Below are 16,725 nucleotides of genomic sequence, written 5' to 3' on the forward strand. Positions count from 1 at the left end.
GGGTGAGGCTGGGAGACCAAGAGCCAGGAAGCTGGTTCTACAGCAGAGCTGAAGCTCTCCAGGGACAGGTGCACTGCCCTGCACACTTCCAACAGGGCCTGGGGAAAGGCTGGGCCAGCCAGGACCACAGTGCAGAGGTCTGGGGAAGGAGGCTGTTAGACCCAGGCAGGACCACAGTGCAGAGGTCTGGGGAAGGAGGCTGTTAGACCCAGACTTCTTCCACATGGTGCTTACTCCTGACCTTGGCAGACAACTGGGACCCTCGCCCAGGAGTAGGAACCGACACACCAGCTTCAAGTTTCAGAGCAAGACGCATTACTACCTTCTCACATCCCTTCATCCTTAAGAGGAACAGGAAAGACAAGTTGCGTGGCTGGCCCTGAAAATACAATCTCCACAGGGTGTAACATGCTCCTAGCCTCTGGTTCTCAGGGCACCAGCAGCTCAGCACCTTCCCAGGCTGATGAGGCCTCAGCTCTGGAATAACAGGCCCTCTCAGCTCCTCCATAGCCCGAGAAATCCTTCACATTTCCAAGAATGTTCCAGAATCCAAGACATGGGGAAACTTCAGCACCAGCTGAGAGAGTTTGCCAAGGAAGTGTCTTGAGGTATCCAATGATGGAGGCTTCTGGAAGAGTTCAGCAACAGTATTAAGACATCCTGTGGGTGCCTGGGGAGACCAGGTGGGTGAGTCAGTTGGACGGATAAGTCACAGTGGGCAAGGACGGCTCCCTTTACCATCCTTAAGGGAGGTGGCAGCCCAGTCACCTCCGAATAGAACTTGTGGAAACTTCCTGCTCTCTTGTGCTCTCCTTTGGCACATGGAGTACACTGTTATGAGGACTTGGCACCTGGTAGGTGAATGAGACTTCCCTCTGACACCCGCCCTGTGTCACAGCACAGCATTTGATGCTCAGCTTGACCAGACTCCAAACTGACAGAAGGCGACCCCCGTTCCTCCCTCCTTCTCTACCTTTCTCATGCTTGAGTGTGGGACCAGCATCCAGCAGGTGAGGAGCACGGGGTCCCAACTCTTGCAGTAAAGTCTGACACCGAGGCCTTCCCAGGCCTATGCTGACCTCACCTTCCGGCCCCCTAAAGCTTTCCCTGATGGTGACTCCGCAGGCCCAGGGCTGGCCAGGCATCCCTTTCCTTGGCTCATGCGCACTCTGCACACAGCAGCTAATCTGGACAGAGCTCCACAGAGCGGTGCCCGCTCCGTTCTGCCCACCACTCTGCACGGTGCCTGGCAAACAGCAGACACTTAATAAATGTGCAGGATGGATGAGAAAAGGTCTTCAGTAAAAACAAAAGCAAAGGGAAGAACAGAAAGGAGATGTGGTCCACCGCTCTTTTCACCTAAAACTTCCAGACATCCCTGCGCGTCACATTCTGACCCGACAGGTGGAGTGCTGCTAGCTTCTGAGAGCAGTCACGGTGCACGCGACACTGCCCTGAGGGGTGCTCGCTGGGCACAACCCCTGCACCCATCTGACTCTTCTCCATTAGGAAGCAGGAAGCAGTGACCTCACAGGGATAGCACAGTGCTGACCACTCTCGACATCCTCCTGAGTTACACGGGCCAGGCATGTGGCGGGCAGCGTCAGGGGATGTTCATGCCAGGGACTAAAGCTGTGTGCAGGCAGATGCAGCGTGTATCCAGTTAGCAGCGGCCCTACTGGAAGAACCTCACAGAACACAAAGCAGCTCACACTTCATCGTGCAGGAGCTGCTTCCCCAGCCGGTCACAAGCTGCCCTGGCGGATCCGCTCTCCCTTGTGAGCACCACCACGCACGGCCACGGCAGCAGGGGTCAGGGTAGGGGCAGCACGGTCAAGGTCTCCAGACCCAGGTAAAGGATCTTCACTTCGGTCTCCTAAGCAAGCGGGCTCACGTTCATAAGGGAGGCAGGCAAAGACCAGAGACTTATAAGGATGCTCGTGGGCCAACAGGTAGCAGCTGCCTCAGATGGCGGAGCGGCGGCGGGACTGACCCCTCACACTTCACTAACGGAACAGCAGAAGCTACAGGGGAGAAATGAAACCCACGCTGCATTTGACCCCCTGGGAGTGTCTGCGGCAGCAGGGGCACGATGGTTCTAGGAGGCCAAGACAACAGCTTTCCCATCTTGCTCTAAAGAAGCCGCTGTGCCGCTCACAGAGCCTGGAATTAGTGGAGCAGGGGTAACTGCCTCCATTTGAGCAATAAGGAAAGTGGGCCCAGAAATGCAGGTAAACTGGTACGTGAAACTACAAAGTCCTCTGCTTTCTCCCCAGCCACTCCACCCATCCCTCTGGTCGACTGCCAATGCTACACATCGTTTCCCAGTCACGGCCAGTGTCACTTATCAACCTGACATCCCTGGGAAGAGCTGACCCCAGCAGGCTGTGTAAGAAAGGTAGCTGAGTAAGCCATGCAGAGCAAGCCAGCAAGCCGTGTTCCTCCACGGGCTCTATTCTCAGCTCCTACCCCAAATTCCACCTCGGCCTCACCTGATGAAGGGTTATAACCTGTAAGCTAAATAAGCTCTCTCCTTCCAACAAGCTGCTTTTAGTCAATGTTTTATCACAGGACAAGGAAGCGCACTGGTACTCCACCCAAACTCTAGGCCTCTGTTTCCGTCCTTATCTACAGAGTGAGGGTCATGCCCAGCTCATATTACCAGGTCTGTCACCTGTGAGCATACTTCCCAGGCAGAAAGTCGAAAGTCCCAAAATATGTGCAAACGTCTCATGACTTCCAAAATGACAACTTTCTGAGGCTTGACGATCATGAGAATGTCGCCTCCCTCATGACTGTGCCTGCTCCAGGCCTGAAGCTTGCCATGGGTAGAGGCGTGGGCAACCCGGGAGCAGTCCAGCAGCTAGCTGTCCCGGTTCAGAAGAGGTGCCCTATCGAGCCCAGTCTCTTCTCTTTCTTAGAGGGGAGGCAGCCACAAGAAGAAGGGGTCTACTTCCTAGTGCCCAGGAAGCTCACCCGGTTATTAAGTGACGTTACAGAAGACAGCAGCTTCTGGGGCCTTCTGAGCCCCTTAAAGGGTGTGTGCGGACCAGGCAAGTCCTTTTATGCTCCCGGGCCTTGTTTCCCCTCACTAAAAACAGGGACAGAATGTGTCCCTGCCCAGCTGGCCTCCCACGATGCGGCCACGATGTAAGATCAGACCTGTGCGAAGGACCGCAGGCCTCTGAGAAGTGTCTGACTCCAAGACTGGAAACAGAAGCATTCAGGGTGAGACTATGGCACCCCCTGGGCTCAATGGCAAGAACACATACAGAATACATCGAGGACATGGGACAGAAGCATAAGGAGCGGCTTCTCCCTCCACCTTGGGCCAGTTTGAGCACTAAAATGAGCAATGGCGTAAGCAGAGAATTACACACCAAGTCACACAATCATGAGCCAATAGGGACAGCACAAAACTAAGAAGGGAACGGCATCGGGAGTGGAGAACATCGGATTGACAGAAGAAGGCCACCTAGGGTAGACAGGATGGAGGAAACGGAAATGAAAACCTCTATTTCATAACCACCATAGATTTCAAGGTCATTCTCAGCTCTGTATGTAGAGTCGGGGGTAACCTGGGCTACATGAGACTTTGCTTCAATAGAATGAACAATCCAAACTCCCAAATCCTTGTTCAACATAACCGCCGTGGTCTAAGGGCTCCCTGAGGCTAAGGTCATCCCGGGAGACTAAAGACACTGGGTGAAGACAGCTGTGTAAGAGATGTGCAGGAAGCTGGTAGCTGCCTCCTCGATTGAACGAGGAACAAGACAAACTCCGCCCAGGTGCAGAGAGAGTAAGAGTCAATACCACCCCTGCTTCACCTGCAAAGCAAGGTCTAAAAGTTCCTATTATGAGAGTGACCCAGACCAAAGAACGAACACTCGGCAAGGTAAGTGGCGTGGATGCTTTAACGTGTCAACGCGACGAAGACTTGGAAACAACTAAAACCTGGAGTCATTCAGGATGAAACAGAGCTAGGCAAACCTGATGGACCTGTGCAATCCAAAACACTGGAACAGATCCTCAGCCAAGAAAGGAGTCCAGAGTCATAGATGATGTTATCAGGGTAACCCCACAAACTTGAAAATGAGGCAGCCAAAAGTACACACAGAAGAATCTGTGTCCAAGAAGCATGGGAGAGGGGCAGGTAGCTGAGGTATAATGTTAGCAGATCTGGGTTAAAAAAAAAAAAACAAAAACGATTCCTGTTCTATTTTGGTGAAGTTTCTCTGAGTAGGAAAAGAGCCTGCAGGTCCTCACAGACCCACCAGGTCCACCCCACCGGTGCCGCCACAGCCGGCTTGGGGACACTCACCTGTCAGGTATTCCAGGACGGCAGCCATGTACACAGGTGCCCCCACGCCGATCCGGTATTTAGGGTGACCTTTCTTGATGTACCGCAGCATCCGCCCCACGGGAAAGATGACGCCTGCCTTGGCTGACCGAGAGGTCTTGGTAGATTTCTTCTTCCCACCTCGGCTCGACATGGCGGTGGCCCCCGAGGCAGATCAGCAAATTCACTGTGGAGGCAAGAGGCGCACAGTCAGGGCCGCTGGGGACAGCTCACTCACTACCCATCTCCCACGTACGCTGTGGTCTCTTGATGGGAACAGGTAACAGACACAGCAGGCAGATGCTGAGCCCACTGAGCCTGCGGGGTCATTTATGAGCTCGGAAGGAACTGTCTGAGCCTTGCAAAGAAAATATACAGAATGTGCATTTTATTCTGTGACAACGATTTTATGGGTCACTTCTGTTTAAATGTTATGCTGACAATGACTGCTCGCAAGTGTCTTGCCTTTACGCCTCATGGTGTAAAAATAATAAAAATAGCAGAATTTCGTTATGTTCTACACCTCTTTAGTGACTGTGTTTTTATGCACTTCAGACAGAAACAACACATCTGTAGTTATAAGGAAAGAAAACTATGGTCTTCACCCAGAACAAGGACACACAGCCAAGAGGCTGGATTCTGTAATGAAAGTTGTGTTATCTCCCCCAGGACTCTGGCCTACGACAGCCAGGTACGGCAGGTTGATAGCTGAAAGAGGCCTCCTGAGCACACGCAGTCCACCGGGGCTGCCTTGGCGAAGGAGGCGTCTCCGGCTCTGCTTTCACCTACTCCCAGCAACACGACCCTCACCCAGCTCCTGCCACGACGGCACACAGCTCGTTGGATGTTAACTACGCGGTCACAGGCAGCTGCAAAGGTCTCCTTCCCGTACCGGCTCTCCTTCTACTCTCTACCCGGTAGGCCGGTCAGTCTTGTCGCACGCACATCTGAGTATGTCCCAGTCCTGGTCTAAAAGCGTATGAGGACCAGCACAAATCCCAAGAGTCACGATCGTTGGTCACCCCCATGCAATGCCCTAGAAACCCAGGCCTAGCTTGGCTTCACATCACGGAGAGCTAAGCTCTGACACAGGGATCCGTGGGGCACCCATGCAGGTTCTCCTGCTTTTCTTTGTCAGGGCCTCCTTTAGCCCCTCCTTTTGTACGCTGCCAATCATCCCTGATCCGGCTGTCCATAATCTCGGCTCCGTGAGCTTCAGGCAACAGCGGTGATGGCCCTGATTCCTGCTTCCCCTGCAGACTGCAGTGAAGGGAGGGCTGAACCTGACCGCACTTGTAGGGCGGCAAACGTGTCCACAAGTGTACACTACGGGGACTTTGCTAGGCCGATGTGGTCCCTGCCCTCCCAAGGTGGTGGGGAGAGAGATGATTAATAATAAGCCTGTAGTCGCTTACATCCTAACTCTAACAAATGTAAAACTGGAGTGTGAAGCCAGTGCGAGGTGCTGACAATGGGTTGTGAGGGACGCCTGTGAGAGACACTGGGTGAGTCTAGGTCTCCCATCACTGAGACACTAGGGTCAGGCTCCACGATGTGGGGGCCTTCCAGTTCTAAGGAGCATGAAGGGCTGTGAGTTCTTGTCATTCTGACACTCAGCTTTATCTTGGGGTCTGTGGTCCACACTATCGTCTGCCTGCCAGAGCCGCAGCTGTGAGGGCATCCTGGGCATGCTGGGCAGCTCCAGCCTCTGCCAGGAGCCCTCACTGTGCCAGCAAATGTGTTTCACAGACCAACTACCCAAGATCTTCAGAGCTTTTGCTGCTGGTGTCTCTCCCTTCCTCCAGCAGGAGCAGCCTGTGGTCAGGGATGCCTGGCAGAAGCTTAGCCCCTTTATGGCATGCCAGAAGACCTACAGGTATGTCTGGACTGCCTCTGTAGATGGCAGTGTTCACAGGAGGACGTAAGTACCAGGACCTGGAAAGTTCTTCTCTGGCAGTAGCCAATAGTCTTTATGTCAAAAAAGTTAGTGACACTCTGCCCCTATGTCAGTGTACATCTGGCTACCAGACCCCTATGACAAAGGCCTACTTATCAGTTCCAAGGGCGCCATAAAGTGCTCTGGGTCTCTAGACCCCATCACAGGCAATATTGTGTACCACACAACCCAAGCAGGAGGAAGTGTGGCCCTACTTCCTGCTAGCCCCCAAGTCATAGCAGTTCTGCTCCACCCATCTGCAAAGCTCCACCCCCTCACCTGTGCCCCTCCCTGCCGTGCTTCAGATTTTTACCTCTCACTGAACTTAATAGCAGGCTTTCTCCAGACGCCACAGCCACCCCTGCCCTCCTCCCCATCTCCTTGAGCTCTGAAAACGCACCTTTACCTATTTCCACAGCACTGTTGGCTCAGGAGCCCCGGGCCACCTCTGACACCCTGAACCCATCATGCTGTGTCTCCACCTGGAATGCCCTTTGTCCTCCTGCCAGCCTGCCCAATGGAGGTTCACACACACACCCTTCTTGGCCCTGGTCACAGCCAGAATGACCACTGCTCTGTGTTCCCATAGCCTTGTGTCAGTACGCATATGTGCATGCCCAATTCAACTGAAAAGCAAGTGACTGCATGCGGACCACTGCAGGTGACTCATCGCGGGGCCTCCTTACCTCCAGCAGTGTGTGGTGGGTTCTAAGCATCCTTTGCCTGATTACTTCCTACCCGTCGTCTCCAGCAAAGCCTGTGTGTGTGTGTGTGTGTGTGTGTGTGTGTGTGTGTGTGTGTGTGTGTGAGGTCCTACCTGCTCTGAGGTCTCTGGGGTATGGGCGGCTCCAGCTCAGCTCCAGTGTGGGGGCAGTGGCCATGGAGAAGAGGTTATTGGGCACCGTGATCGATAATAAGAAGTTCCACATCAACCTGACCTGTTCCTAATACGGCTCTACCACTAGTGGGCATGTGGCCTTGGTCAAGTGGCTCACACCCTTGAGCTCTTGTTTTCACCTGTCAGTCAGAGACGATGGTAGGAGGGACCTTAAAGTGTTGGTGGGGAATTGGTTGAGTGTGTGAGCAAGGGGCTGACACTCAGCCACTGCTCGGCTGTTAGCCATGTCCCAGTAGAGGTAAGACAAGAAACAGCAACTCCTTGCAGGCCAAGCCTTACACTTGCCCTGGTCAGGGCACTACTGCTAAGCTGACATTAGGTAATCCCCTCCAAGTTACTTCTCACTCATAAAAATCCCTGCTATGGTTTCAATACGATGACCCCCAAGGACTCAAGTGTTAGATTAGTCTCCATGTTGGTGGTAAAGGGTGTCAACTTTAAGAAGAGGGACTAGAGGATTCTAGCATTGGCTCCTTCAGACTCCTCTGCCTTCCTCTCTTACCATATGATCATGCTCATGCTCCAACGCCGTAATACACATCAGGAGCTAAGCCGAGGCTGGCACCACACTCAAGAACCTTCAAAACTGTGAGTTACGTGAACTTCTTTGTAAAGTTACCTAGCCTCGGACAGCTCATGGTAGCACCAGAGAAGCAAATACATCCAGAAAAGGTCTCAATGACTGGTGGTCACATCTCCATGACTCATGGATTCAGACCCTCCTCACCTCTGATTTTGCCATCTTTGATTCCGGGCTCCCACTGTTGCCATGGAAGGGGAAACATCAGGGAGGGTAACACACGAATTTTTAGAGGTGAGGACTGAAGGTGAGCACACCACTACTGCTCATGATCCATCAGTCAGAACTCAGTTACACACTGACATGTAACTGCAAGAGAGGCTGTGCTAGACCATGTGACAACCCAGCTTGCAAGCTGACTCTGAAGCCATGGTGTAAACAGCAAGCCCAGGGTAACCTGCGTCCTACACGCAGCCTGATCTGAGGGAAGGACAGTCCTACATCGTGGACAAGATGACTCTCCAGGCACTCCGCCTCTTCTCAGGACACTGCCGCTGTCCCAGAAGAACAGCTATATTGCTTGGCCAGAGAAATATCTCTGTCCTTGCTGTGCTCACCATCCAGGGTGGTACCCTGTTCAGTCATCCAAAAGGATCCATCCACTGAGTGTCCCAAACACTCTGAAGACACTAAGGATGCATCCAGTTACCACTGCTGCTAGCCACCCCTCTGCTGTCACCAGTCCAGGACATGAAGATCCTGCCACCACCCATCCTACGGGATCTCTGGGTCACATCCTTCTACCTTGTGGTTTCCGTGTCTCTGAAGCTTCCTATAGCTCTGGGTATTCAGAGGATAAAAATTTAATCTGTCAATACGATTAGAGGTGGTGCCTTTGGGAAGTGATTAGGATTAGGTAAGGTCAATACATGGACTTGTTCCCACGACTAGACCTTGGTGCCTTTAGAGGAAGAGAGTTTAACACACACATACACACATACACACACACACACACACACACACACACAATCCCTGTCCCAAGCCATGTGATGTTCTACACAACCTCAGGACTCTGACAGGAAGGAGGCTACCACTAGATGTGGCTTAACCTTTCACCTCCAAACCCCTTTCTTTTCTAAAAGAGCCTAGCTCAGATAGCGCATCATAGTACCAAGACAGACGACCTCACTCTGCAACTCCTTCATCTATATGCTAATCACAGCAGGTGTGAACCTTGTTTGCAGAAACGCAAAGCTTACCCAAGGAAAAACTTCTGGAGAAACGGGCCTTTTAAATCTCGAGTCGCAAGCTGCCCGACAAGGTGTGTCTGGGAGGATACGGTTTGTCCTTGCAGCACAGATGGAACCAGAGAGGAGCTGGAGGGGAGGGCTACATGAAAGCAGTGGACAAGACAAGAAACCCTCTTCCACCAGGAGGGGCAAAGAGGGGACGTACCACAGAGATCAGCCACATGCCCAGAGCCTTCCTACAGCCGACGCCTCCACTCCCATTCCATCCTCAGCCCCAGAGCTCCGTGACTCAAACGCCCTTCCCACACCTGTTGCCCTCCCTGGGGTGCCTGCGTCTTCCGTGGTGGATGCAAGTCCATCAAGGAGCTCCCCAGGCTGCAGTCTGCGGTGGCTGTGTTTTCTGCCCCTGCTGACATCCCGGCGAGGTCAGTTCTGACACAAAGTCTCGTGCATCTTTTCTTTTCCAAGCCTTTTCTTATTCCTACCAACTAGAGCACCCCAGACTGACTTGCTCCCTTATTCTGGCTGTAGCTCTTGGGACCCAGCGATAAACAAATAAATCCTTATATGATAATTTCCCTCTGCCAGCTCCTTCTACTATATTGATTTTTTTTCAATTCCATGTTCTCTTCAAATGCTTTTCCATCCTCCCTCCCCACCTATTCACCATTCTGGGTCATTCACATACATATCGGGCCTCAACACTCGATACACTGTATCAACATCTTAGTCGCCTTTGTGCTCCAAATCAATTTCCTCTGTTCACCACTGTATCCCTGCTTGCTATTTGGTCTATGACCGCTTAGCTGCCGCTACAGTGAATAGAGTTCCCATTAACAGAGAACAGAGCAGCATGTTCAAAGGCCAAGGACTCAGCCATGGTTAGCGGGGCATCAGGAGCGTTCTTTGGGTCAAGACATCTGTCAAAGCCTCACAAGTCAGGGAGTTTGTGCCACCTTGGGAGTTTCTAGGAAGGAAATGGCTAAGACACAAGTCACACAAAGGGTTATGACTATGACAATCTTTGACCCTGTTTACCTTTCTTTTCAGTACTATTCTGACTAATAGCAGCCAGAGTAAAGTGTTAATCTTCTTCGCACCTGTAAGACACTGATGCTATGACAGGGGTGACCAACATTTTTACTAGTGCAACATGAAGGTGGCATCTTCAAAGCGCTGGAGCACGTTCATGCTAGGACGCACAGAGCCTGTGGGTTGTAGGCTGTGCATGTAACCAATCGGGGCACTCAAATTGTGGAATTGATCAATTCTGAAGCCCTCATTACCTAAGCCACAGATATATGTGTACTATGACTGAAGTTACTGGCTAGCACTACTAGGGAGTTGTGTCAGAGAACCTGAGTCCCAGTCTCAGGCATGGGGATGAATCAGGCATGGGTAAGTGTTCAAGACACTAGCAATGAGGGCCACCTGCTCCATCCCCGGCTGGTGAATAGATGCTTGTATCCAATCCACATGCACGTCACCACCCTGTCAAGGTTGGCCATGGAGGCAAAGCAGAGGCACTCAGTTCTGAAGGGCGGGCCAGAATCACTATTCCTCTCCTGCCAGAATGTTAACAGTGGCACTGTTGTCCCGTCCCCAGAGGCACATGGCTGCTACACAGCCCAAGCTGAACTCCGATGTGGTTCAGAAGAGACCGGTCTCTGTACTCTTGATCAATCAGGAAACGTCTCTTTCCATTCATCGGACACTAAATCACAGGGTGAGCCATTGGCAAGCAAAGGAGGTCCCGGTACATGTATGTTGCTCGAGTGTCCAGCTTCTAGTGGTTGGGGGGGGAGCAAACCAACCCCCCAAACACAAGTGTCATTCCCAAGCAGGACATGGCTTGTAGCTGGAGCCTGAAACTTCATCCTTCAATGTGCCCTGTGCCGTGCTTCCTGAACCACACAGAGGGACCAGTCCTGCACTGCAAGTGCAAAACTGCCACTCGCCTCCTCTCCCCAAAAAGGGCTGTGCTAAATTCTAAGACAGCTCCCCCAAAAAGCCATTAGAAGGAAATGTGACCATAAGAGGGCAGGAACCCGGTGAGCCAAGTGTCTGGAAGCTTCTGGGCATTTGCTGAACAAGTGTTCCGACTAAGAATGAGACTGTCTGACCACTGCTCCCCTCTCCTGCTCAGACCCCGTTGGTGAGTCCTGACTGCCTTGTGATTTTGCCTGCCTGTCCCCTGTCCTTAACTGACCCTAGATTCTGCCATCCTGGACCTCTGGCTCTACCTCCCAGGTCCTCTACTGTTGCCCATGACATCTGCACACGTGGTTTCTCAGGCCCAAACACTCGCCCACACCTGTCCTCCTGTGTCCAGCAAACCTCCCCTTGATCTTTCCAGGCCAGATAGAGCCCGATCCCACTAACACGGCTGTCCCTCCTCCACGGGTCTCCTGAGAGCCACTCGCCTGTTTGCATCTCCTACAGTCAGTTCTCCAGGGCAGGGCCTGGGCATTTCTTGCTCATGACTATGTCCCCATTACCTAACCCAAAGCAGATGCTTAGGACATACTAGTGACTGCAAGACACCAACCAGGCAGGGTTGCTCTCAGGAAGCAAGTCATAGGCCTCTCTGGAACGAAGAGTTGATCCATTGCAGTGCACCCAGAAGAGTTGCAGCTGGAGCCGCTGCCCAGAAGCTTCCAGATTGAGGGAGGGGCTCAGGTTAGCTAACGGTCCCTCTTAGCTCCCATCCCTTCCAGGGTTGATGTGCCAAGAACGGGCCCTGAAAAGTCCACCGAGAACCAAAGGCTACTGTAAATCTCTGAACATCACACAGAGACTCTCTGGGTTTTCCAGCTTCTTTTATTTAGATAAGTCTTTAATCAACTTGAAGCATCAACTCCAAGCTTGTCACTGGGGAGCAAAGAATGACTCTTTCTAGGATTCCAGGAAATGGCAGACTGATCTGCACCACTCCCAATGCTGGCCTACTTGGTAAAAAGCAAGCCAGCGAGGGGGTATCACATCAATTTCTAGACAATTCTCAGTATATTTCAATGTGAGTTCTCCCTGCCTCATGGCAAGTTAGCACCTGCTATAAACAACTTCCACCCACCCATCCCCCATTCCTTACCTAGGCATCACATTAACAGCAACAAATGAAAACTATGGCCCTCTCGCAGAAAAAAAAAAAAAACGAGAAAGGAGAAAGTGTAAAGTCTCAGGACTTTCATGAAGGGGAAGCCCCACGAATTGAAAAACTCAGAGGGTGTGTGTAAGCCGAGTTGCTGCTGCTCAATCGTGGACAGGGTGTTTTAAATCCGATAGCAGGCACGAAGTGTCCATTTCAGAGCTAGTGACAACTGGGACTGCAGGAACCTAATGGTGACAGAGGGGTTAGTAGACTCAGTCCTAGTCTGAGTCTGCGCTCCAGGATGAAACTGGGACTCCCTGCAGCAGAGTCTAGAAACAAAACACTTCCTCTCTTTTACCAGTAAAACCTCAAACCACAGAGGTGTCAGGAAGGAGGAAAGCGAGCAGGAGAGCCCCTCTAATTGTCTATTCTTTTCGGCTGTTTATTGGATCGTTAAAAGCTTACAAAGACTTCATAATGACCTTAATTGTTGCAGCCAAGGTCTGTCTCAACCGCTTGTTCAAAAGTCACTCACTTTCGAACTCAGAAAACACGTCCCTGCATTTCTTCTAAAGGACTCTTTCAAGCGGATCAGCTCAGCAGTGTTATCGGTGGTCTCGGCGACAGGGCTCACCGTGAAGCACACCTGTTGTCAGGTGATCCAGCCAGCAGCATCCCGCGCCTTCCATCCCCACTCACCCCACCCCCAGAGACTCTTCTCAGCTGTCCCTCTGCGCGCCTGGAGCCTACGGCCTTCCGGAGTCACCTTAAAATAACACCTCCCCACCACAAAGCAAACAAAAGGCGAGCGAGAGCAGCGGGGCTTCCATGGCTCCTCTCCAGCCCGCCCGGGCCTGGAATTCGGTGGCCGAGTGGTCCCCAGCGCCCCCCTGCTCAGGCCTCGCGGCGGGTCCCCTCCAGCCGGCCACACAACGGCCTGGGGCTCGCGCCCCACTTATTGTGCCCGGGAGAACACGCGCGGGCCGGCGGCGCGCGACCAAGTGCAACTCGGAGCACAGCAGCTCCGGGCCCGGGCGGACGGGCCGGTCACAGGGCCGCCGGGCCCCGGGGTCCTCGGGCCCGCATCAGCTCTGGCTCTACCGCCGGGGGAGGGACCCGATCGGCCCCTCTCCCACAAAGCGCCCCGGCGGGAGCAGGGGTGCGTCTCCAAGAGAAGTTGGTTTCCGGGTTTGCTTTCCGAACAAAACCACCCGGACCCGCGCGCTGCCCCGGCAGGGCCTCGGCGGGCTCCAGGCAGCCCGAGGACCGAGAGCAACCGCCCGAGCTCTCCCGGACGCCAGGCAGGGCCGCTGCGCACGGCGGCGGGAGGGCGCGCGGGGCCCAGACGGTGCGGACCGGCCGCCTGCGGCTCCGAGGCCCGCGCGCGCGGCACTTACCGGGCGGCTGCAAGGTGTGGGGCCCGAGCCCTGTCGGCCGCTCGCGCCGGTCCGCTCCGCACTCCCGCCGGCCCGCCCACGCCTCCTCGCTTCCCGCCCGCGCGTCCCGCGCTCGCGCCCTCCGCCCGGCTCCGCTGGAACCAGTGAACTGGAACCACTCGCGGCGGCCCCGGGATTCCCACAATGCACAGCGCGCCGCTCGTCACATCCCTTCCCGGCCTCGCGCGTCCGGCCACCCCTCCCGCGCTACCCGGCGCCCCGGCCTTGACCCCGGCCGGGCCTGCGCGGGGCCGCGGACGTCAACCGCTCCGGCCTCGGCTGCACCCGGGCCCGGCGGCCCGCACGGTCCCCAGGCATCGGTCCGCGCGCGGGAGCTGCGGGAGTCGGGCCTCGGGAAGACGCGTCTCAGCCTGTGTCTTCAGGGAGCACCCACTGTGCGTCTCGCGCCGCACAGGAGCGCAGTCCACAAAGACGGGGGCGGGGGTAGCACCATTGCTGTTACCGGGGATCCGTTCCCCCTTCCACCCCCCTCGGTCAGTGCAAACTCCCTGCGCCTCAAGCCAGCCTTTAAATACAAGCCCTGTTCAAGCCGCTGCCTGCCCCAGGATCAGCCGCTGCATCTCAGCTCTCCGGATTCGATCTTCGATCGGTTCTCCACAGTTGGCCTCAAAGTCCGGTCTTGCTTTGTTCGTGGAATCGGTTAGCTACCTCCACTAAGCAAACCTTTGTCGGCTATTGGCTCCAAGTGGGGACTTGCTGGTATAAGCAGTGACACTTAACTACACATTTGTTGAGGACAGGAAGGAGACAGGCAGAAAAAAAGGATAGCAATGTCCATCTGCAAAACTGGAGACTCTCCCCCAGGCCCAGGCTGCACTAAAGTAGCAGCAGGTATTTAGATTGAGACCTTAGTTTTGACAGCCGAGCCTGCTCTCCACATCTTACGCATAATTTTAAGGCCACGCAAAGCACTAATCCCTGCCACCCGTGCATTCATTATTTCAAGTAAACACTTAGAACGTACTTTGCACCATGCATAAATTTCAGTACTGGATATGAAGCGGTTAACAGCACAGGCAAAAACCCTCTGCCCTCCTAGAGTTTGCAGTCTGGTGGGGGAAAAGAAAGGCAAGAGACAAAGAAGTCGTGTATGACAGGGTGTGAATTCTGGGGTGAAGTAGGGTGGGGAAATTAACAGGAAAGGTAAAACGGGAGTGTTCAAGAGGCAGTCTTGGGACTGGAGAGATGGCTCAGAGTTTAACAGCACTCCATGCTCTAGCGGGGGACCAGGATTCTGTTCTCTGCACTTATGAGATCCCAGTAAATCCAGCCCCGGGGGATCCAATACTCTCTTCTGACATCCATGGACACTAGGCACATACACACGGAGGCAAAACACTAGCACACACAGAATAAAATAATAAGTAAATCTAATTTTTTAAAGAGATGGCTCAGTAAGGAAGAAACAGTTAAGGAAAAGCCTGGAGGAAAAGAGGCAGCAAGCAAACCATGTAGCTGCTGTAGAGCAGTGTTCTGAGCATGAGGCTCTGAGGCAGGGGCATGTCTGAAACTATTATGCACCAGAGTGGGAAAATAGAGTCCAGAAAACAAAGGGGAAACATATTGGACTCTCTGTCACTGTGAGGAATACTTGAGAGGAACAATCTAAAGAAGAATTTTTTTTGTTTTTACTAAATTCCAGAGGTTTCAACCCATAGTCAATGGCTCTAATGGAATAGAACATCAGAGAGGAAGAGCACATGACAGAGGCCGCTCATCCCATGGCAACCAGGAAGCAAAGAGAGGGAGCCAGGGCAGGATACACTCCAGTGACAAGCCCTCTGTAATCTAATTCCTCCCACTAGGGCTCATCTGAAAGTTTCCCAAACCTCCTCAAGTAGTAAAACCAGCTAAAGACCATGCTTTCAACAGTGAATGTGTAAGGGTAGGCATTTCATATTCTAGCTATAATATCTGCTCATCTCATAATACAAAAGGCCAGAGTCTCCATGGTCTTCATATCCCAATGTTGTTCAAAAGTTCAAGTTTAAAATCATGAGGTTTGAGGCAAACTCCTTTGTGAGCTCCTATAGCCATGGCTCTCAACCTTCTGAGTGCCTCAGCAGGTGAAATCAGCCAAATACTTCGCTGGGTGCCTTTGTGTGAGCAGGGAACCGCTGAGTACACTCCTGTTAAGGGGAAGTCTTCAAATGAGTTTATACATTTTTATGCCCTTCTGTCTACAAAGCCTGGTGTCTGGCTGATGCCTGAGATGCCTTCGAGGTATCCTTCGGTTGTCCTAACACAGAGCTCTTGGCTTCTCCTTAGTAGCCCTGGTTTCTTTAGGAACCATCTCTTTATCAGTCTTTGTTTGACATTGACTTTTCTGACCAAGGTGCAAGTTTCTCAGATCTTTTCTCACTGTAAACCTGGCTAAAAGCATCAAGTCACACCCATGCCATACTTCATACTTCTTTGAGCCCTTCTCCATCAGATTAATTAACTGTTTAAGCTTAGTCTTCTATGTCTCAGGACACAGACAAAACATAGACACACCTATTTGCCAAGGTGTGATAAGCACAGAGACTCCGTTTCCAGTGAATTCCTTGTTGTCGTCTGAAAGCTCACAAACACCATTTTCATTGTCCACATTAATATCCATCCTGGGTGTCTGAGCTCCTACCGGAACCAGCTGTTAAGTTCTGCTTACGGAAGTCTAGGGTTTTTCTAGCCCACATCTTCAAGAGCTGCATAGTTCCTCCCATGATCCAGTTCTAAAGGCAACTGAACCACATAGCCGGCGACCTCTCCTATGCCAAGTTTCTACGTTGGTCATACTGTGAATAAATACTCGAAAGAAGCAAATTAGGGAAGAGTAATCCCGACTCACAATTTCAGAACACCGAGGCAGGGAGTGATGATGGAGAGGCTCACATCGCCGTGTCCACCAAGCAGAGGGGCCATGTGCTGTGGCTGGCATTCTCTTCCCAGTTTTTACTCCATCTGGGCTCCCAGCCTGTGGTGCGGTGCCACCCAGATTCATGGCAGACCTTCCTTCTTAATTATTCCTCCCAGAGACATGCTTTACTAATCTATTCCAATTGACAATCGAGATGTAATCAAGGTCTGTCATCATGGAAAGGAACGGGAGAAAAGATGCCAAGGGAGCAGGCATAAGGGAAGCCAGGGGGCTGACTCCTTTGTCGCTTGACCCCCCAATCCTCGGGCAGGCACCCTCAGTTCTGCAGAGGCCACCGGGTAAAGTTAGAGCCCGCTCTCCTCCAGAGGCCATCT

General features: G+C 52.8%; 1 protein-coding gene across 4 annotated transcripts in view; it reads right to left on the bottom strand.

Moving 5' to 3' along the window:
* The window catches only part of LOC101833610 (core histone macro-H2A.1), a 60,669-nt gene extending 47,090 nt beyond the window's left edge, over window positions 1-13,579 (bottom strand). For 3 of the 4 annotated variants that reach the window (XM_040756063.1, XM_040756061.1, XM_040756059.1), the window contains exons 1-2: window positions 13,432-13,579; window positions 4,322-4,526 (exon numbers count right to left, since the gene is read on the bottom strand). In XM_040756063.1, the coding sequence (XP_040611997.1) occupies window positions 4,322-4,493 (172 nt within the window). In that variant the 5' untranslated portion in view covers window positions 4,494-4,526; window positions 13,432-13,579. The remainder of the gene's footprint in view (window positions 1-4,321; window positions 4,527-13,431) is intronic. The other variant, XM_040756060.1, reaches the window with a different exon arrangement.
* Between the last annotated feature and the right edge of the window lie 3,146 nt (window positions 13,580-16,725).

This window comes from Mesocricetus auratus, unplaced genomic scaffold, assembly GCF_017639785.1.
Source record: "Mesocricetus auratus isolate SY011 unplaced genomic scaffold, BCM_Maur_2.0 Super-Scaffold_100013, whole genome shotgun sequence".
Classification (NCBI taxonomy): domain Eukaryota; kingdom Metazoa; phylum Chordata; class Mammalia; order Rodentia; family Cricetidae; genus Mesocricetus; species Mesocricetus auratus.